The 22,421-nt window shown below is 38.2% G+C and overlaps 1 protein-coding gene across 1 annotated transcript; it reads right to left on the bottom strand.

The window, feature by feature from the left end:
- Window positions 1-1,417: 1,417 nt before the first annotated feature.
- On the bottom strand, window positions 1,418-22,159 carry paox.L (polyamine oxidase (exo-N4-amino) L homeolog). The gene is given in 7 exon segments (NM_001095119.1): window positions 1,418-2,253; window positions 6,325-6,482; window positions 8,621-8,733; window positions 9,319-9,574; window positions 15,849-16,042; window positions 18,004-18,484; window positions 21,983-22,159. Coding segments are annotated over 7 exon segments (1,503 nt in total). The 5' UTR covers window positions 22,134-22,159; the 3' UTR covers window positions 1,418-2,103.
- Between the last annotated feature and the right edge of the window lie 262 nt (window positions 22,160-22,421).

Here is a 22,421-nt window from a genome sequence, read left to right as displayed (position 1 = left end):
GCTCATTTGCAAGTGCCTCAGGCCAGTGCAGTTTTCTGCTAACAAAAGCACTGGCCCGTGGTATCAGGGAAGTCATTACAATTCTGGGGGGGTGCCTAACATTTACCATCCCCCTAGGATTGGAGCTTTCATTCTCCTTTAAAATAAAAAGGCTTATTTATCCATTAAGATAAGTTTAGTTCTGAAACCGATCATGTAGAGCAAGTTGTTTTTTTTTTCTCCAACCATCCAGTTGGCATGCAGTAAGGGGCACTGTTTGTGGCATGTGTATGTTGTCGACACACAAGGATAGTTTTCTGTCTGAGTTATAGATAAAAAATAGTTTTTCTCCTATTTTGTTGGATATTAAAGGGGACAGGATTCCTCAAGGTATGAACTCCACTGATCTGACTTATAGTAAACAGGCTATAAAAAAACTCTTATACTCCAGGATTACATTTCTCTGCCTATGTGTTGTCAATGTCAAGTTTTCTCTTATAGCAACATCAGGGCCGCCATTAGAAATCACGGACCACATACAACAAAATTCTCTTGGCCCCCTGGGCCCGCCCACCCTACACCACAGTTAAAAGATCACACAGACATCATTGCTAAAAATGTTAAACCCCCCCACAAGTTATAAAAATCCATTGGTGGTCAGGGCCCCCCATACGTTAAAAAAAAAACTGTGGCGCCAGGGCCCCCCTATAAAAGTTTTTAAAAATCATTGATGGTCAGGGGCCCCCATACGAGTTAAAAAGAAACATTTTTTTTAGAGTATTAAAATAATACATTGGTGGCTAGGGGTTCAGGACTTCAGCTCTTCGGGACTCCAGCTCTTTGAGGCTCCGGCTCTTTGGGACATTGGCAGGTGAGGCATGGCTTTGGCGCTGTCAAGGGATGTCCCGGCTATTTTGAAAAGTGCAGCACAGCCAAGCCCCCCTTTAGGAACGGGCACGGTACAATAGTACCCCCTGTGCCCCCATGATGGCGGCCCTGAGCAACATCAACATGCCTTTTACTTCCACACTTTTTCCTGGTAAATTTAGAGCTGCATTATTTCCTGTCAGATGATTTCTGAGGTAGAGTCCTGCACGGGTCCAGTCGGGCACACCTATGCCTGACCCAGGTCCGCTGTCCTGTAACCTGACCTGCAATAGATTAACTTACATTCCATTACCTGCAAAACCGGAAGTCCTGTCACTGTGGACAGTAAGTGACGTCACTCATCAACAGGGGAAGGTGGCGGGAATCACTTCTGCCCTTTAGTTGCATACCCAGGCAGGTTACCCACTGACTTCTAGCACCGTCAGGGAATAAGGGACTTTCTGTCCAAAACCCACAGGTACCCAACCTGATGCAAATGTCTAATCTGAGGGCTGCCACAGCCCATCACAATTGTGGATCAAGGTAAAAGATGTAAAAGGGCAATATTTTATTTATTTGTAAATATGGTTGGATTCTTTAATGTCACTTATTACAATATAAATTATCTGTTGGTTAAGTATTGATTCTAAAGATATAGTTTTCTTTTAAGTTGCTCCAAACGCTCACTCCCAGGATTCTGATTCAACTGTCCAGGTGATTACCATTTAGGGAAGGGGAAATATGGAGAATTTTACCACACAACAGCTGCCCTGGAAATTATGTGGGTACAAAATGGTCTGGATCACCCAAGTGTCTTAAGGTGGCCATAGACTCAAAGATCCGCTCGTTTGGTGACAAACGAGCGGATCTTTCACCGATATGCAACTAAACTGCATGGCTATATCGGGGGTAATTCGAACGTTCGGCCGTATGGCCGAACGATCGAATTACGATGCGCCAAGCGGCTCCGACGGGTCGGTCGGGTAAAAATTCAACCTTCCTGATCGATTTTGTGGCCAGATATCGATCGGGAAGACCCGTCGGAAGCAACCATAAACGGGCAGATAAGCTGTCAAATCGGTCCAAACGACCGATATCGGCAGCTTTATCTGCCCGTGTATGGCCACCATTAGACTACAAATTAGGTACCTTATGAAAAAAAGCATGTTGTACTATATAGAAATGATAAAGACCTCAAAAAGCTGTCTCCTGTAGCTGCACATTTTGGCATAGACATCTCTAGCAGAACAGACAATCTTAGAGTTTTGATTTACTAAACACTGAGTGAAGCGCAGGATATTGGTCAATCAGACGCTCTGCTTCCCTCCAGCCAGACAACAAGGCCCCATGAGTTGTGGAGTAGAAGTTTCTGTGAGTGGCTTCTCCAGCAAACAAAACCTGCAAGGGCTAAAAGATTAATACAGAAACACATTATGAAGATGAATTTATTATATTAATATTACATTTGTTACACATTTTATTTCTGATCGATGCCCATGTAGATTTAACAGTTTCTCTTATACTCATTTTTTACTAACATGTTGCAATTCTATATCAACCTTTCTTCTGTACACTCCATGAACATGCACTATATGCAACAACTCTGCATTGCTTGGCTCCTGGTTACTGATGTGTGGGCCAGCCCGATACCCACGGGACCCGCGGGTCGGGCGGGTTCACACCTCGCACCCCCTTTCCGGGTTGCGACCTTACAAATGCTGGCTTCCGACTTCTGGGCTGAACTTTTATAGATGCGTGCCTGTTCGCCCCACTCCTTTTGTGACGTCATTGGAGGGGCGGCGCGGATCTATAAAATGAACCCGGGCTCAGTCAGGCATGGGTGGAAGGAGGGCGTGTGACGGGTGGGTGCGGGTCGGGAAAAGCCCGACCCGCACATCACTACTCCTGGTTGACCCAGCAAAAAAAAAAAAAATCAGGAATACTTGTTAGTATAACTCATTATGCATACACGTTCATGTGTGAATCAAAATGTGCAAACTTGAGCATACCATCATCTTCCCTCATCTGCCCTTACTTGGTCCCCCTGGCCCCCAGTCATGAAGTCTGCCCACCATATAGCTATCCAATAGAAAAATGCAATGGCACACAGGTCTGCTGAAACACTTCAAGTGTTTATTACAACGTTTCAGGGTGGGTCCCTTTGTCAAGCTTGAGGGTTTCAGCAGACCTGTGTGCCATTGGATTTTTCTATTGGACTACTGTTGGGAGGAGCTGAGCCTCCACCTTTGTACACCAGGCATCCTTGTTTTGCCCAGTAGGTAGGGTGTGCAAGGTCCAACAACAATTGTGTCCGCACCATATAGCTATGCCATTACCTATATCTACCTTTTATTCAAAGGAAAAGAGAAAGATAGTAACTCAAATAAATTAACTAACTTATCTAAATTATATAGTGAACCAATGAGTTGATAATTATAAAGTGCTTGTGCTAATAAAGAGGATTTGCTTGATTAATTAAAACCTTTTGATAGGCTTTAAATAAATAATTAACAAAACAACAAGTTCAGAGAAGCATAGAGTTGCTTTTTCTGTGTATTAAAAATAGCCAACATGTTAATTTATATACTGAATCTATAAGCGGTAGATTCAAAATTCCAATAAGTTATAAAGTGCAAGTGCTCAAATATTTTCAGTTGCCAACTGAGTGTGGTTCAAAATGATTAATTTATGCAAGTGCTAGTGCATTATAAAATCGCAAGGTAATTCATTAATAATATAGTTTAAAGAAAAAGGAACTGGGACCAACATTCAAGGAAATTTAAGTAGGAAAAGGAAAATAGTGTAGAGTGCCAAAGAAACTACTGCCTATTATTTTCTAAGCCCTGGGACCCCACACGGGGAGAAAGTAGTACACTGAGGACTGTGGTCTCGTATATTACATGCCCTATACAGGCTATTTTTAATACACAGAAAAAGCGGTGTTGTTTTGTTAATTATTTATTTAAAGCCTATCAAAAGGTTTTAATTAATCAAGCAAATCCTCTTTATTAGCACAAGCACTTTATAATTATCAACTCATTGGTTCACTATATAATTTAGATAAGTTAGTTAATTTATTTGAGTGTACGGGGGCTCTTACTATCTTTCTCTTTTCCTTTGAATAATTGGCAACAGTAATTCACGCCTCCGATCCTCCACGAGGTAACATTTAAACCTAAAGGACTGCTTTTCTTCCTTGTATTCTATATCTACCTTTTAATACTCTATTACAGTTACACCTTCTCTAACATGTGCTCATGTCAAATCATCTTCTGTATATAACTGTGCCACTTTTCAAATGCCAAAGCCAGATCCCTTAGAATAACATTTGAATCTGTTTTGTCTTTTAACCAATGATCCAGTAGGAGTTATTATAATTAAAGGGGTAATTCACATTTGAATTGACTTTTAGTAAGTTTTATTCTTGCAACTTTCAATTTATTTTTTTTCTTCATTTATTATTATTTTCTTGTATAGTTGTAGAATTATATGGCTTCTTCTGCTTCTTTCTAGATTTTAAATGGGGATTACGGACTACCAAAAGCTATTGCTCTGTAATTTTCAAATTTAAAAGTTTTTTTTGTATTCCTTGCAAATCTGGAATTAAAAAACGTCACGTCATGGACCCTGCCCGACCCCACCTGGACCATGAAGCCGGAAAGGCTGCAACGCAAACCCTAAGATATTACTTGCCCTAGGTTGTTTCCCTCACTGCTCTTTGTGATTTAACAATTACCTCTGCTTAAAGAAACACTTCAGTGAAAATAAAAACTGGGTTAATATATAGGCTGTGCAAAATAAAAAAAATGTTTCTAATATAGTTAGTTAGCCAAAAATGTAATATATAAAAGCTGAAGTGACTGGATGTCTAATATTATAGCCAGAATCCAACTTCCTGCTTTTCAGCTCTCTAAGTCGGAGTTAGTCAGGGACCTGAAGAGGGGCCACATGGGACATAACTGTTCAGTGATTTTGCAATTTACCCTTTTTTTATTTTTACACTAATATACTCCTGTATTATAACCTACCACTAATGCCTCCAAGAATTCCTGTATTAGTTTGTACTGTGGTGTGTTAGAAACATGCAGGCTGACATACTATGTACACTAAATCATAAGACTATTGCATTGCGATTCCTTAATGCCAAATATTATAACTATCACCCATCCATTAATTCAAGGATTTTGTGACTAAACACCACACAAATTGAAAAACTGCTCAAGCTTGCCTGAAAACACATCCATATAGACGTGCATGCACTTTGTGGACAAATAAAAACTCTACAAATCATGTACCTGTATTGGTGCAAAACAAGTAACTAGTAGTGGGAGTATATTTTGTGATGTATGCGATAAGGTGAAAAAAGCCTTCAGTGTAGGTGAAACTATGCATATATTTAGAAAATGGCATTGCTATGCTTTCAGTTTAGTGTATTGGTCCTGCAGCTGCTGTGCACTGAACACATATTGACAATCTGGTGGTGCAATGGTTAGCATTGCTGCTTTACAGTGCAGTGGTAGCAGGCTTGATTCCAGCTTATCTGCAAGCATGTATATTCTTCTAGTGTTTGTAAGGGTTTTCCTCCCTTACTTCAAATACATACAGGCAGGATAGTGGGTCCTGATAAAACTAAGCCTAGTGTTTTGTGTAAATTTCATAGGAACACTTGTTTTGTAAGATGGGAAGTGATGAATTCTCTCTGTATAAAGCTGTGAAATAAAACAGCACTCTATAATATATAAGGATAACTAGCACAATAAATACTTTTGTTGAAAATCTATTCTGCATATGCTTCCTCAATTTAGTAATCAGGAAAAATAAGGAGCTCTGTATGAATAAGCCCTTCCCTCCCTAGCTGTAGGCTATGTCTCAGGTTTATAAAGCCAAAATAATTTATAATATTCTGGGCTTATCTATGGATGGGTACAGGGTCAGACAGGGACTGCCCCACCGGGGCTGCTGTCTCAGGGCCTCTCCACCCCTGCCGCAAAGCCCCCTTAGGACCCCTGCCGCAGCCCCCCTTTAGCCTGCTTACACATGAGCATATCTTTTTTTTTACCATGACCAGGGCCTGAGAGGGTGGTCAGGGGCAGAAAGGGCAGGGAGAGAGTCTGGGCCAGCGGGGCCCACGAAAGCCGCGGCCCATCTGTTTTTTTCCCAGTGTCCTGCTGGCCCAGTCTGACCCTGCTTTGAAGAAAAAGGAAATGGTTTAAGCCCCATGAAATACATCCCAGTGTTGTCTACGGTGTAAAGGTAGAGGCACATTTTGCCCCTATTTGTGCAATGGCTATATTGTATTCATTTTCAGATATTTTGGTGCTTTATTGATATATCAAGCCTGCTATCTTAATACGCAATTCAGCAAGATCACCTAATAGTTTAAATACAGAGAAGTGGAAATATAACGGAAATGTAATATTTCTCTTGCTGCCGTAAATCCTTGCTTTCTAAGGAGCGGTAATTGTATATTTGTCTTACCTTAGCACATTCCCTTTCTTCAGGCAAGGGTTGAGCTAACATGTCAATATCTCTTCCAGAGCTGCCAACTGCCACATAGCTGTAAGAACCACAGGTATAGGGCTCACTGTGCCAGCGAGTGCGCAGTATGCTTATTGGAGGGGGAAGGTTGGGAGTTCCTGTCAGAGAAACACATTTCTTAAAGTCAACACCAACAGACCATTAACATGCTCAAAATAGAGTAGCTAATTTTTTTTTTAAATAAATCTTTAGACCACCTTTCTCCTAGTCCTTTAATGTTATTTTAGTGAACAGCATGGCTGCTGCAGACTGGGATTGCTTACAAAAATGTATGCATAGGTCAGGACTGTAATTCAATATAGTCCCCATCATCTCAAGTAAATATGGGCCCAATAAATACTTAAAAGTCTATGGCATCACTCAGTAGTTCTTATGGCATTCACAGACTGCCAATAATTTAATTAAAGGAAAACTATACCCCCAAAATGAATACTTAAGCAACAGATAGTTTATATCAAATTGAATGACATATTAAAGAATCTTACCAAACTGGAATATATATTTACATAAATATTGCCCTTTTACATCTCTTGCCTTGAACCACCATTTCGCGACTCTATCTGTGCTGCCTCAGAGATCACCTGACCAGAAATACTACAACACTAAACTGTAACAGGAAGAAGTGAGGAAGCAAAAGACAGAACTCTGTCTGTTAATTGGCTCATGTGACCTTACATGTGGTTTGTATGTGTACACAGTGAATCTTACGATCTCAGGGGGCGGCCCTTATTTTTTAAAATGGCAATTTTCTATTTATGATTACCCAATGGCACATACTACTAAAAAAGTATATTATTATGATAATGGTTCATTTACATGAAGCAGGGTTTTACACATGAGCTGTTTTACTCAGTATCTTTTAATAGAGACCTACATTGTTTGGGGGGTATAGTTTTCCTTTAAAGGTCTAAAGATTGTTAACACATTGTAACCCATAGCAACTAATCAGCTGTCCAGTTAATGTTACCTGTTGTCCTGTACCCATGGCAACCAATCAAGAAGCAAACTTCAGACCATTTATTACATTTCCCCAGTATTCAAGAGTGCAAACCGAGACATCACTTTCAATACATGCTTTCAAACTGTTAACAGACCGTTTGGCTGGTATAATAAGAGGATTCACAATATTTATTGTTCAGCAAAATCTTTATAAATTTAGAAGAAAGTTAGACATACATTTTACTTAAAGGGGAACTAAAGTCTAAAATAGAATAATGCTAGAAATGCTTTATTTTGTATACTAAACATAAACTTGAAATTACTGCACCAGAAGCCTAATTAAACAATGAATTATGTTTTCAAAGTTGGCCACACGGTGTCACCATCTTGTAACTTTCTTAAACACCTTTGCAAGACCAAGACTACACACATGCTCAGTGTGGTCTGGGCTTCAGTTGGGTGGTTAAGCTTAGGGATCATCATTCATTATCAAAAAAATAATAATATCTGCCATAGAAGCTGATACAGCAAGACTGATTAATAATCAGAATATGCAGACTGCACTGGGTCTGAGGATACAAATCTTTACACAGTCACCGTCTGCTTTACAGGGAAACAAACAAAGCTGCTTGAGGTCAGGCAAGTATGGTGGGGGGGCTCCCCTGTGCCGTTTAAAAGTATGATTGTTTCTCTGCAGAGCAGTTAGGGACTGTCTGAAGTTTCCTCTCTGCAGCTGTCAGAACAAGTAAAACAAAGGGGAATTTCACTGCATACAGTCAGGTTTATTATATAAAACTGTAAACATTCTTTAATTAAAGTATATAGGAGATAGATTTCTTGAAAGTAAAAATGGGATTTTTTTTTTTTGCCTTTACACCCCCTTAAATCTTTCAGAATCATATACGGTGCCAAAAATGACAATTTGTTTATGCAAAGATATTTGTAATAATACAGTTTAGCCTTTAGACAATTTATATGAACTAAGAAATATTTTTGCAACTTTACCTTTCAGTGTCACCAGTAATCAAAATCTCTTCTTATGGTTGGCTCCCATTTGAAAGTTTAACAGCTGCTACAACACTTACTGCACATATTTAGCTTAAAATAATTTTTCTGTTCAATCACAAACTCTTAGTTTTCCTGTTATCTCACAATTCTTTCTCTTAAAAATAAACCAACATGATTAAGAACTCTAACTGCATTCTTAGAGGACGGGGGCCAGAAGTCATTTATACTACTGTACTTATTGATACTTATGACAACAGTCACTTTAAAGGCTCTGAAAAGGTACCGGTACCTGTACATTTTCTCAGCAAACTGGTCATTGTCGACAAGATTTCATCTTCAGACAGGCTTTCCATAAATTCTGACTCCTTTCCAGCAATGAAGGCACAGAGTACATGTCCAAGTCTGAAAACACAGTTGTTAACTAATGACTCTGCAATGTAACAAACAAATATTCAAATGCTGTTTTTTAAGCAATCTAAAATTGTTACTTGCACGGGCACACTTGCAAGTTTTTATACAATATATATAAGCTAATCTACAATTAAAAAGCACTTCTACTTCTATATATGCAAAAGTATATGTGTATGTATGTGTATATATATATATATATATATAGATATATATATATAAAATTTAAATAGTCTGTCCTTTATATCCATTAATGAACAAAGAATAGTAGATTAACTGTGGAGTAAAAATGTTAATCACCCCCCTCAATTAAACCAATTACTAAAATTTTCCCATGCATCCCTAGAAAGGAAACACATTTACAAAACCTGCACATACAAAAGCCCAATCTGAGGATGCCTATGAATAAGGTAAAATGGCGGCCTTATGCAGTGCTTAATGGAGCACTGGCCCAGCAAAAAAAAGTGATTAGATTAACCTAAGAGTGCTAATCATTGGCACCCCAAGTGAATCAAGATTTCCTTGTCGTCCACTTATACACATTTTTCAAGACAGTCTTTTGCCCAATATCATACATACTGTTCCGGTGGCTGTAGGACAACAAATCCAGGAATCTTCTTTACCCAATCTTGCTGAAGGTTTGTCTTAGGCTCAGTAAGGGGAGATTCCCCTTCCCAAATCAGCTGGATTGCATAGCATTCAGGTTCCCAAAATGGTTTTTCAAACTCCAACAGTATTTTATTGTTAGTCCCAAATCCCAAGTTCTGAATGGCTTGAAGCTTGTAGGAAGGCAGTGGAGGACTCAACAAATATGTTGCTTTTTCTTTCAGGAACCCTAAAACCAGAGAGCACATCAGTTAACAGAAATGCCAAATCATCACTCATATAAATATATATCTTAGGTTTAACGTAAAAAAACTGTTCACTTTTAAAGGAACAGTAACCATACCTCCCAACATTGAGCTGTCAAAAGAGGGACTGTCCCTCCAAAAAAGGGACATTTGGGAGGTATGCAGTAACATCTAAAAATGAAAGTGTTCTAAAGTAATAGAAATACATTGAAGTGTTGCCCTGCACTGGTATAACTGCTGTGTTTGCTTCAGAAACACTACTATGTTTATATAAATAAGCTGCTGTGTAGCTATGGAGAATCCGTTTAAAAGAGAAAAGGCTCAGGTTACACAGCCATATAGCCTTTTTTCAATTTCCGCCATTGCTACACAGCAGTTTGTGTATATAAACAATAGTAGTGTTCCTGAAGCAAACAGATCAGTTTTACCAGTGCAGGGAAACAGTACATTACATTTTCATTACTTTAAAACACTTTAATTTCTTAGTGTTACTGTTCCTTTAAATGTAGAGGTCAAAGCCCTGGCAAAGGTCCTTGCCAGTAGGTTAGCTAAATTAATCAAGTCCTTGCTAGAGCCAGACCAAACGGGTTTCATCCCAGGGAAATCTACCAAGGAGAAGCTTTGTCAATCATAAATGAATTGGGTAAATTCTCTGAGCTCCACATTAACTGGGACTAATTGTCCATGTTCCCACTAGACTAATTTGGCAGCGGAGTGGTTTACCTAGATCTTCAACTCCCTTCAGTCAACACATATAAATATTTGGGAATCACAGTACACAAAGATCCTACTAAATTCACAGACCCATTCATCAACAAAATGTCCATTTGGGCCAACTTACCACTTACTCTAATAGGTAGGCTAAACATCCTCAAAATAATATATCTACCAAAACGGCTGTATATCTTTTGTAATGCACCTATGTATTTACTCAAGCCATACTGAACAAAATTAATACAATAACCACTAACTTTATCTGGGCAAACAAGGCTCCGTCCCTCACTAGACTAACTTTGATTGCCAACACCGACCATTTGGGACTTGCTATGTTTGAATGTAATATATTCTACCTAGCCTCAAAATTAATCCATGCAAGGGATTGCCTGCAATTTGACACAGAGAACTCTGCCGCATTAATATAAGCCCTAGCAGTGGGATCGATAGAAGCACTGGGTGATGTCTTTCACAGACAAAGAAGAGACCTCCAACAGCTAGATCCAGTCATGGTAGCTACCCTTAAGACTAAGTCTTAAGACAAAAGTGTTGACCCGGAGGAGTCTCTTCTCTCCCCGGTGTCCCCCCTATGGTTCAACTCTAGACTCCCCAAATTTAAAGCAACCCCAGATTATTGGGCACGACATAAGGTCAGGAAACTACAAGACTTGCTTCAGGGGAATATGTTTAAAATCAAAGCCCAACTACAAAAACACACAGAACTGGAGAACCTCCCTCAGTTCCAATATTTGCAATTAAGACATGTCTATCAGAGGCAGTTCCAGTCCTTGCGACGTTCAGTTGTGCATTCCATACTGGAGAAAAATCTCTACCATCCTAGTGCCAAAAAGATAGTGTCCAGCAACTACTAATTTATATTAAATACATTTGTTGACCCACTTCTGTGAGTCAAACTAAAATGGGAAATGCTGAACCCTCCTCTAGATGAGTCAGAATGGGAAAAGGTCCAAGACAATATGCAGCAATCAGCACAAGGGACCGGTTAGTTCATTTCAAAAGTGTACACTAGACCCACAAAATGGGAAAAGACCCTTTTCCATAATGCTTAAGATGTGGGGCTGATAATGGAACATTCCTACACGTTATATGGGAATGCCCCCTTATATACAGATACTGGCAAAACGTACGTTTTTGGCAGTTGAATTAGCACTGCCTAATTAAATGTGCCCAAAGGTCTGCATTTTATATGTAATTTATGATTTGCTACCCAACACATGCTCTCATACTCTGCTGTTCTTCCTCCTGTTCTATGCAAAAAAAATTGTGGCTATGACATGGATGGGCCCTATGCCCCAGTGCATCAAAACAGAAAGCCCTAGTTAGGTAATATAGGTAATGAGTGCCCAAGTAAATCACTTATTTAGTACAACAGATATAGATTCACCATCAGCCTGCTGCCTTACTTCAATAAAACATGTGTCTTTGCAGCCATCATTTTGATTTCTCCACTTCCTTATTCTTATACCTGCCCCTTTTGCCAGAGCTTCATTACAACCTTTGTGCATGTGCAAGATTTCCTGCTCACGACCCAGTGTGGCTGAACATTAGGGTGATGACACATAAAACTTGTGCTAAGGGTTATTGGGTTAATATGGGGCCTATTTATCATACTGTGTAAAACAATGCCAGAAAAATGGGTAAAAGTAGTGTAAATCAAACGGTGAATATATCAAGGTGGGTGGTTTATTTTACGCCGTCCAAATGCTGGTTTTGACACCATTATTTTATACCACTTCAGCAGCAAGTAAGTTTTAGCAAATTAAAGCAGTAAGTAAGTTCTGGTGAAAAAAAAAAAAAGGCAGAAAAAAACCCACAATGGGCGAACGCCATATTTTCTCATAGCATTTTCAAACGGCTGCTTCAAAAGCTGAAAAGCAAAACACAGCTTGAAAAATACTCAGTTTTATACACGGTGTTGCCTGGTGATGTGTGGTGTATGTTGTATATCACAAAGCATGCTTTTTTAATACATAACTCCACAAATGTCACTTTGCCTTTGGCCCTGGAGAAAGGTTTTATCATATTATGTTGCTTTAAAAAGTACAATCCTGATATTGCCAGCAACAGCCACACACATGCCTTAATCCTTAATAATATAAATAGAATAAGAGAGACTATACTATTCATTCTTTTGGACCACACACTGGTTTTTGAAAACATTGGAGCTTGAGTTTTGCAACGATTCGTGACAAAAAAAAAAGATTCATCCTTTTATCTCAATCACATTTTTCCTACAATTGACTTTTTTTCTGTCTTTGTGTTTTTTAAAAATAATGGAAATGTACTGGAAATTTTATAGTGAACTGCATCTACACTAACTCTATGTTGCTTAATGGGTCGTGAACATTACAAAAGTTGTTAAAAAAGGGGCTGGTTGAGTTGTAGTTGTTTAACCAGCAAACATACTTAAAGAAGCTTTTTATTTTACAAACAGAAAAATGCATAACAGATGTGTGAATACTATTATTACTTGTAATAAAGACTTTACAGTCTATAGATTGCAGCGTCCTTGTGAATTTTCTTATGAAGCAAGAACCCAGGGGCGTAACTACAGAGGAAGCAGACCCTGCGGCTGCAGTGGGGCCCAGGAGGTACAGGGGGCCCCATGAGGCTCTCATTGATGAGCAATTTGAACATATATTGGTAAAACAGGACAAACACTGGATATGTTGGGGGCCCTAAAATTAATTTGCTGTGGGGCCCAGCAACATCTAGTTACGCCACTGCAAGAACCGATAGTCTATATGAGTCAGGAACATATCAGGGCTATTGCCTCAGAGAAAATATATATAGTACCTAGGGATTTCAGTAAATGTAATATTTCTTCTCTCTATATTATATCTCTGATAATTATGGACTTAATATTTTATTATTCGTTAATGGAATTGGTCATTTGAATGTTTTTAAAGGGGTGGTTCACCTTTAAATTAACTTTTGGCATATTAGAGAATGGCCAATTCTAAGCTCTTCAATTGGTCTTTTTTTTATAGTTTTGAATAAATTGCCTTCTGACTTTCCCCAGCTTTCAAATTGGGGTCACTGGTCCCATTTAAACAGCAAATGCTCTGAAAAGCTTCAAATATATTGTTACTGCTACTTTTTATTACGCATCTTTCTATACAGGCCCTCTCCTATTCATATTCCAGTCTCTCATTGCAGGGATTATTTGGTTTCCAGCAACCAGAATGCTGACACTGCAAACCGGAGAACTGCTGAATAAAAAGCTAAATAAATCAAAAGTCAATATATAATAAAGAATATCACTCTCTACATAATGCTAAAAGTTTATTTAAACAAACCCTTTAATACATATTATGCATTTTTGCAGAGATTTGGTAATCATGAACTTTCATGAACTCCCAAATATAAGCAAAGATGTGAGTAAAATGTATGTGGCAAGTGCAGTGATGGCTGGTGCTCTATATGAGGATGAACACAATGATAACTAGGAGGCTAATATAACTATGTAAAATGTGAGTACAGGTATGGGATCCATTATCCGGAAACCTGTCATCCAGAAAGCATTGAGTCTCCCATAGACTCCATTTTATCCAAATACATTTTTTAAAATTATTAATTAAAATGAGATATAATTAATCCTTATTGGAAGCAAACCTGCCTATTGGATGTATTTAATGCTTACATGCTTTTCTAGATTTGATTTTCTTACATGATTTTTCTAGGTATTAGAATTATGGAAAGATCCGCTATCCAGAAAATCCTAGGTCCTGAGCATTCTAGCTAACAGGCCCCATACCTTTAGCTTATTTATTCAGTCATGTAATACATATCATTTCTGTGGTTCTTACATACTGCACTATAGATGCTTTATTCATTTCCAAACTACACAATCAAGATAAATACAAATGATGTCATTAATAGGTGGTGCCTATGGATTGTATATGTTTTCACAGTCAACATTATTATGCCCTAGTTGTGGTAGCATAATAAATAGGCCTCTTGGTGTACTACTACCATTTTAAAATATTTGAAACTAAATAAAGAATCCCATAGGGGAGGTCCCCGGGGGAAACCTTTTGTTGAAGAGAGAGGTGAAATAGATTTCGGATTTGGATGGTATTGATCTCTCAGGTATAAATCAAACAATTGCATTTAACTATTTTTGTGATAGTTGAGGAAATTATGTATACCGAAGGATAAGATGCATGGGAAAGGAGCAGCGATGACGTATTGGAATGTCATCCTCCGAGTGGGGACCAGAAGTGCTAAGGATGGACACACCAGCACACTTTGTTAGTAAGGAAGCATGTGATAATGGACTACCTTTATCTGCCTTCTGCCATAAGCTAATTGCATAACACAATGTGATAAGAGGATAAGTAACTAATCTATAACCATCTATTAAGTAGCTTTCCCCTCCAGAGACACCTCTGCAGTTCATAATGAATACTGTAACTAGGCTTATACACCTTAGTATCAGCTCCTCTTCTACCTTAATCTAGGCCTTAGATGGCATTCTAGAGTACTTTGAAACCAAAATCTTAACCAACATTTGGATTAAGTATATAAGGCAACAACATGAGGACCAGGACAATGTGTAGGTAGCAAGTGCAGGAGCAAAGAGAACCCTATGCACATGTGAGCACTGTTGCCTATGGTGCAGATAACTCTCCAACCACCTCTAAAAAACATTTTTGAGTTCCTTAAAAGGTTCCTGTGGGGGACCAAAATCACATAAATAGTCCATTTATAAAAGTACTTATAAGGAGTGATTAAAGGACCCCATCTTTTTAGCCAGTGATATAATTAAAAATAATTTTAAAGGCAGAAAGTAAATTTATGTTGCCATATAAATATAGCTAAAGTTGCAGGCTATCAGTTCAATAATTCATATCTCAAATAATCTCGCTCAGACATCAACTTCTACCTTGGAAAACGACAGAGCATATGATTTTTGCCATATCACATTTTAAATGTAATTTGCTTTCTGCTGAGAGCTAGTAACCACCTAACTGCAAGTAACTCAAGAGCATTCCATGGGTAACTTTTAAGTTACTTCTGTAGTCCACGGCAGTGGTGCACTCTTGCAGCTTCAGAAAACCACATTTGTTTTTAAATAATTTGTTCCTATCTGGTATTTAAAGTGCATGTCTCTGTAGATGAGAACATTTCTGTCAAAATAGAGGGTGTCCTCAATTCGTTGAAGCAGTAGGAGAGTTATCTGCATGCAGGGATTAAGATGTTATTGTAGTGCCATTTTAGATGTCTTTCTCTGGTAAACAAGTAAACGCCAATGGAAATTTGCAGTTTACTTTTAAACCTTGTTTGCCCCATGAACACTTGCAAAGTGTTCCTACTGTAACTCCACAATTATGTTTCACAGGAATAAACAGATTAATTTGCCTGAAGAGTGGAACACTTGAAAGGAATACATTCTCACATTGGCTGCTCTCTGCAACCCCTCAGAGATCATTATTACATAGGCTTTGCTTGTTGAATTATTTACACGTTAAGACAACCAATGATTCCACATTTATCGCAAAATCCCTATGCCACACTTACCTAATGGAACAGTTATGATTACATGATCTGCTATAAAAGTTTCTCCATTCTCGCACTCTACCTGCACTGGATACATGTGGGAGTCACTACCATGGAAAGATCCTTTCCAATGAATAGTCTTTACAGGTTTGTTTAGTAAGACCATGTCACTGGGAAATGAAGCTTTAATATGGCTCACAAGACTTTCATATCCCCTGAAAATAAAAGGGATAAATATTAAACATACAGGTATGAAAAGAGAACTAAAAGACAGCATCAACTGTTATGGTAAGGGTCTGAACAGGAAAATATTAATACAAATGCCAATTAGGTTTTCCAAGACACACTTTTTCTCCACCATATCCAGACTTCAAAGGAATTGGTTGCATGTAAATTGCAATCTATCTCGTCCCCCCTACTACTTGAGTAGGTAAAAGCTGTGGAAGAAATAAGGAAACTGGAGCATATTTGACATATATTAAGGAACAATAGCAAATCATACTGGTCAATATTACTGTGGATATGGATACATTTTATAAAGTCTTATAAGTAAGGTACCATTGCTAATTAATATTATACACTAAACGACCATTTACCTTACTTTACCTTAGTATTATGAAGATGTAAGATAAAAATTGTTTATACACACCTCCCCTAATTTCTTTTCTTTTTTCAGTGTCCATATTAAAGAAAATTTACAAAACAAAACTGATGGGTGTACAGTTTTTAGCTTATCTTTATAGTTTCTCCAAAAAAAACCCCAATCATTTCCAGCACCATCTCTATATCTAGTCTAGTCAGGAAAGCCCCATTATTTTCTTATTATCATAACCCGGTGATGTCAATGAGTGACAAGCAGAACTCGGTGAAGTCTCTTCCTCATATTTCTCTTCTCCCAGCCTGTGTCTCTCTGCTCCCTGTCTGATTAAATTGTAGTAAAAGCCTTCTTATTCTATTTTAGAACTAAAGTCTAAAATAGAATAATGCTAGAAATGCTGTATTTTGTTTAATAAACATAAACATGAACCTACTGCACCAGAAGCCTAATTAAACAAATGATTAATGCTTTCAAAGTTGACCAAAGGGGGTCTTGTAACTTTGTTAAACATTTTTGCAAGACCAAGACCATGCACATGCTCAGTGTGGTCTGGGCTTCAGTTGGGAGGTTAAGCCTAGGGATTGTCATAATTTATCAAAACAGTACAAGTCTAATAATATCTGCAAGACTGATTAATAATCAGAATATGCAGACTGCACTGGGTCTGTGGATACAAATCCAGAAACCCGTTATCCAGAAAGCTCTGTATCATGGAATGGCCATTTCCCATAGACTTCATTTTATCCAAATAATTAAAGTTTTTAAAAATTATTTACTTTTTCTCTGTAATAATAAAGCATGACCTTGTACTTGATCTAAATTAAGATATAAGTAATCTATACTTAAAGCAAAACCAGCCTACTGGGTTTATTTAATGTTATTTATGGAAAGATCCATTATCTGGAAAACCCTGGTCTCGAGCATTCTGGATAACAGGTCCCATACCTGTATTTTACAAAAAGTTACATATTACAGACACCTACGTAATCTTACAAGAACCATAAATAGAAAAAAAAATCCTTAAATAGAAACACATTTGGGCCCAAGCCTATTTGAAGTGTAAAACCTTCAAGCCCAAGTGGTGGAAAGGACGACTAACAAGGATGAACTTTAGTTCACATTTAAAATGTTAAAGACCCACAAATTTAAAATTTTAGAATTTTAAAAACTAGACTCGTATTTTTTTCCCCCAAAAAAACTCGAAAGTCAGGAAGGCTGCAAAAAAACTCCAAATTAATCCCTAGAATTTGGCAGGTTTTCGGTGGCAAATAGTCTAATTCGAGTTCTTAAAGAGCCAGAATATGATAAATCTTGAAAATCGAATTTACATTTTTTCAAAAACTCTAATTTGAATAACTCTGTAGTCGAATTTGACAGGTTTGACCATAAAAAAAACTTGAAAGTTCGAATTTACAATTTTCAATTCAACCCTTGATAAATCTGCCCCGTTTCCACAATCATAAATACAACATCTGACACTGCATCAAATGGGAACATGTATATTCATCCAACACAGTCAATCTAATAAAATGCAAAATTACAACCAAACCCTTTCCACACATGTACATACTTGCTTACCTAGGGAATGTGCAGTCCAGCCCAGGAAGAATTTTATACTCTCCGTAAGGACCAAGAGCCACACAGTCCATACTGTGAGTCCCACTGATGCAACATTCAAGTTTAAAAAGGCAATTCAACAATGCCATTTTCAGCTCTAGTGAGTCTTTGTCCCAATTACTGTAGCTGCAAGATATTTCTTGACGCAGAAAGCTTCCAACACTGTCCTCTGGGTTACAGCCCCCTTTAGTGAACTCTCGACTCTTTTGAAACCAAGAGGAAAACATTTCCACAACATTCTCACCTATCTCTGTGCTGATTTGTTTGCCTGAGCTGCTGTAAATCACTGAAAACATGGGGTGCCCCTCTAACTCCACCAACTGGTTTTCCTCAGACAAAGCCTCTGGGCTCAAGAGGTCATACTGGGTTGATAACTGGAAAACTGGATTACTGGGTGATGGTCCATGTATCCACTGGGCACCAATTTCAACCAGCCCCTTAGCTGAAAAACAGAAATTCATATATTATTTACTGTTATACAGCACTAACAAATTTACGAAGTGCTTTACAGAGATTGTTGAACATTCACTTCAGTCCCTGCCCCAGGGGAGCTTACAACATATAACAAAAAAACTTTTTTTTAAAATGAATCTGCATTTCATGCAGTGCATCACATGGGCCAATTGTTCTGAATTTATTTGGGTGGCTTGTAATCGGTTTGACTTTAAAATAATTGTAAATAATTTAATTAAAGAGCATATTTTTTCTTTTTTGACTACACTTTCGCCTGACCCCATTGGACACAGATGAACTTTTACCCAAAGCTTCCTCCTTGGTCCGGACTTCTCTCGCTGGGCGCCGATAGGCCCCCTGACGATCAGCACAACACTCTGTAAGATGATTTGTTTAAACTATACTCTTAAGAACAGGATAAGATTGTGACTTTACTTTTAATTTCATAATTTTCCCATTTCAGTACAAGAATTAACACATACATATGTCCTAACTAATAGAAAAATCAAAAAAGTATTTTCAGCACAACTTATGGTGAAAATGTAGGTTTACAGATTATTTGTTTTAACGGTGCTCATACAAAGAGTAGGTAGATTGTAACTTTATTTTCAGTTTTCCAATTTGCCCACTTCAGTGCGAAGATTAACCAAAGACATAGATACATACTTCATCATTAAAACAGTAGGCAAAAAAGTATGTTCACCAAAAATTTATGATGACAACATGGTTATACTGTGCCATGTCTCAAAGGGACTTGTTAATCCTTATTTGTAACACAAAGTTAAAACCACAAAAAAAGATTGTGATGGAAGTGCCCATTGCAAGTGGGCATGTTGGTATATAAGTATGTAAATAGGCTTAGTGTCTGAGCCCGTTCATTACACAGGATGCTATCTCATTAACACATGCATGACCATACAATGCCTGTGCCTCTGGTGGGGAAACCATTTTGCTCTTATAGGTGCCCTTTAAGGGTCCTTACACAAATATGTTTCAGTATTTCTGTGCAGTGGCTTTTTGATGTGTTCCACTGTTTAATGAAGACCATTATTTTCTATGTATTTTGCACAGTGCTTTGCTTGCCAAACTCAATTAAGACACAACATGCCTCTACTGTGTCTTTACACCTTAGTCTGACCATTCCAGAGCAATCACAGGATGAAGAACAAAGTCATAATTCAGTAGAATGCTGCCAGTTGCTCTTCTGGTACCAAACTGTGCTCGCATGGGGCTGATTAAGTGCAACTTTTGGAAACTTAACTGAAGGTGCTACCAAATTATGCAGTGTTATAGGGTGCTTCACCAATCCCCTTTAATAAATTAGACCCACAATTTAATATAGCATACTTTGTAAATATATTAAATATTTTAAACTTTTCTTAAATATTTCTAAATTTTGGTGATTGTTTTAGTGTGGTTGAAACTTAAAATGTTGAAGACAGAATTATGTCCACTAACCAATAGTGGGTCGAATATGAAATATTGATTGCCCCATTGGCAGGGATATTTCTGTTTATATTATCAGTTTTGTAGTTATATAGAGGAAGCAATTAGTGCAGAGCTCATCGAATCAGAGCAGGGCCAGACAAAGGTATTTAGGCACCAAAGGAAAGTTCTTCAATTGTGCACCCCTTACTGTCCCACCTTACCATTAAATCACCCCCCCCCCAAAAATAATATGCGGCTGCAGTACATGTCTGTGCCAGCAAGAGAGTTCCATCGCCACATTGGCTGTACAAAAAAGTCTCTGAACCAGTTCTTGCTACCTGACCAGCTTGAGATAAGTGACATCAAAAGGAGATGATGGCTAAAGATTTTCAAACCATAATCCAGGGACAGAATAAAAGATGGGAGCACCATGGTGAAAACACTTTTTTGGGCCACTTTCTGTTGTATCTTGTAGCATTCTTTACATAAAAGAGTTCTGCATTATATATGGCAGGGCCAGGAAGTTATAAAAACATATGGCTGCCTGGCATGTACCTTTAAATTTTGACTGCCTACAGCAGTACTTATCCAACAGTTGCCTCCATAAGACAGAGATAATACCCCCAGATAGATAACTGACTAACCTAAGAAGCAGATATTTCACCCTTTTGCAAAATGAAGCTAAAAAGTAATTATTAGTATGATGCAGACAGTGATATTCTGAGACAATTAGCAATTGGTTTTCATTTTTTATTATTTGTGTTTTTTGAGTTATTTGGCTTTATATTCTGCAGCCCTCCAGTTTGCAATGTATAGTAGTCTGGTTGCTAGGGTCCAAATTTCCCTTGTAACCATGCATTGATTTGAATAAGATACTGCAATATGAATAGGAGAGGCCTGAATAGAAAGATGAGTAATAAAAACTATTGATAACAATACTTGTGTAGCTTTGCAGAATATTTGTATTTAGATGGAGTCAGTGACCCCTTTTTGAAAACTGCAAGAAGAAAAAGGCAAATAATTAAAAAAAACTATAAAAAGTAATGAAGACCAATTGAAAAGTTGCTTAGATTTGGTCATTCCATATCATACTAAACATTTCAAAATAAAGCTTACACAAAACATATACTTGATTAAAAAATTATAGGGATGTTTCACGAGTATTGCCATTGATATGTAAAACAGAAGCAAAAAAATACACACAGAAAATTCCTTAGCATGGATTAGATGTCAGCTTGATGTACTATAAAAACTGAATAATTATAAATGAAGTGAAGAGTCTCATTTGTGATTAATCTAAGTTCAGGGTTGTCTTTTTCCACAGCCTGTCACATACATTGCAGAACATATAACACTGAGACTGAGTGCAGAATGTTCTCAGCCCCCTGGGTTTGTTTTGCAGTGCAGGTCAGATGGCATCTGCTATGTGGGATCGTTTCCTAGCCCCTCCCTTTCCAACCTGTCATTGTACTTAACGCTGAAAGCCTGACAGAAAGAGGGGGAGGGGATGAAATTCTATCCCCCCATGCCTGTTATTTTGATGTACAAAAAGTTTTTTTGGACTGTGTAGAAAAGAGGCTGATCAATGCCCTACTCCTTGTTTAAGCACAACCAATTACAGCTATTAAATAAGCAGTCATTCCTAAAGAGTGAATGACATTTTTCTCTATCAGCACCAGTTTAGAAAGGGAAACTGGGGTCCTTTTGAGTGCAGGCGGGTACTTACTCGGGGTGCAAACCAAATCACACCTACACCTAGGGTCGTGTTTACTAACATTGGAGATAAATATCTGGAGATCTTTACTTTTGTTTTCTAATTTATGGGTGGCTGTTAAAATGTAATTGCTGATTGGTTGCCATGGGCAACATCTCCAGAAATATCTCTAGATATTTATCTCCAATGTTAGTAAACATGCCCCTTAGTGTGGCTTAGGGCAGGAATTAATGTTACTGACAGCTTATCCTGAGCACATTTGCTAGTCTGTCCCCCAATGACTGCACCCTAGGCACATGTCTCTTTTGCCTACCCCTAGTTCCAGCCCAGAGTCAGAGCATATACCGTATTTCTGGCTCCGGATTCTTCCCCCACTTCGGCCTGTGGCCTCAAGAATCCTAAGGTTTTTAAAGCCATGTTTGTACAGTTTCTGTGCAGCTGCAAGGCCAGAGATGCCAGCACCAATGATGAGCACAACAGGGCCCATGGGATCCATGATTTTCTGTATTGCACCAGGCTGGGGAACGAAGCAGGTCTCAGCAACTGTAAGAGAGCTCGAGGTGGAGGAGGAGGAGTCTTGTGCTGGAGATTTCTGTCTTCCTGATAAATTGGGGCCAAAGTCTGAAAATATAGTGCACGAGAGGGGAATTCTACAGTCACTTGTGAACTTGAAACCTCTATAAGAATAAATTGTGCTTAAAATAAGCAGCACATTAATATTGCATGTCACTGCTCTTTCCTTCCTCATACATATAACCACCACACAATGGTCTCATTTCATCAT

Source organism: Xenopus laevis, chromosome 7L (genome assembly GCF_017654675.1).
Source record: "Xenopus laevis strain J_2021 chromosome 7L, Xenopus_laevis_v10.1, whole genome shotgun sequence".
NCBI lineage: Eukaryota > Metazoa > Chordata > Amphibia > Anura > Pipidae > Xenopus > Xenopus laevis.
The sequence above is the reverse complement of the archived record's forward strand: the minus strand, read 5'-3'. Positions and strand labels throughout refer to the sequence as shown.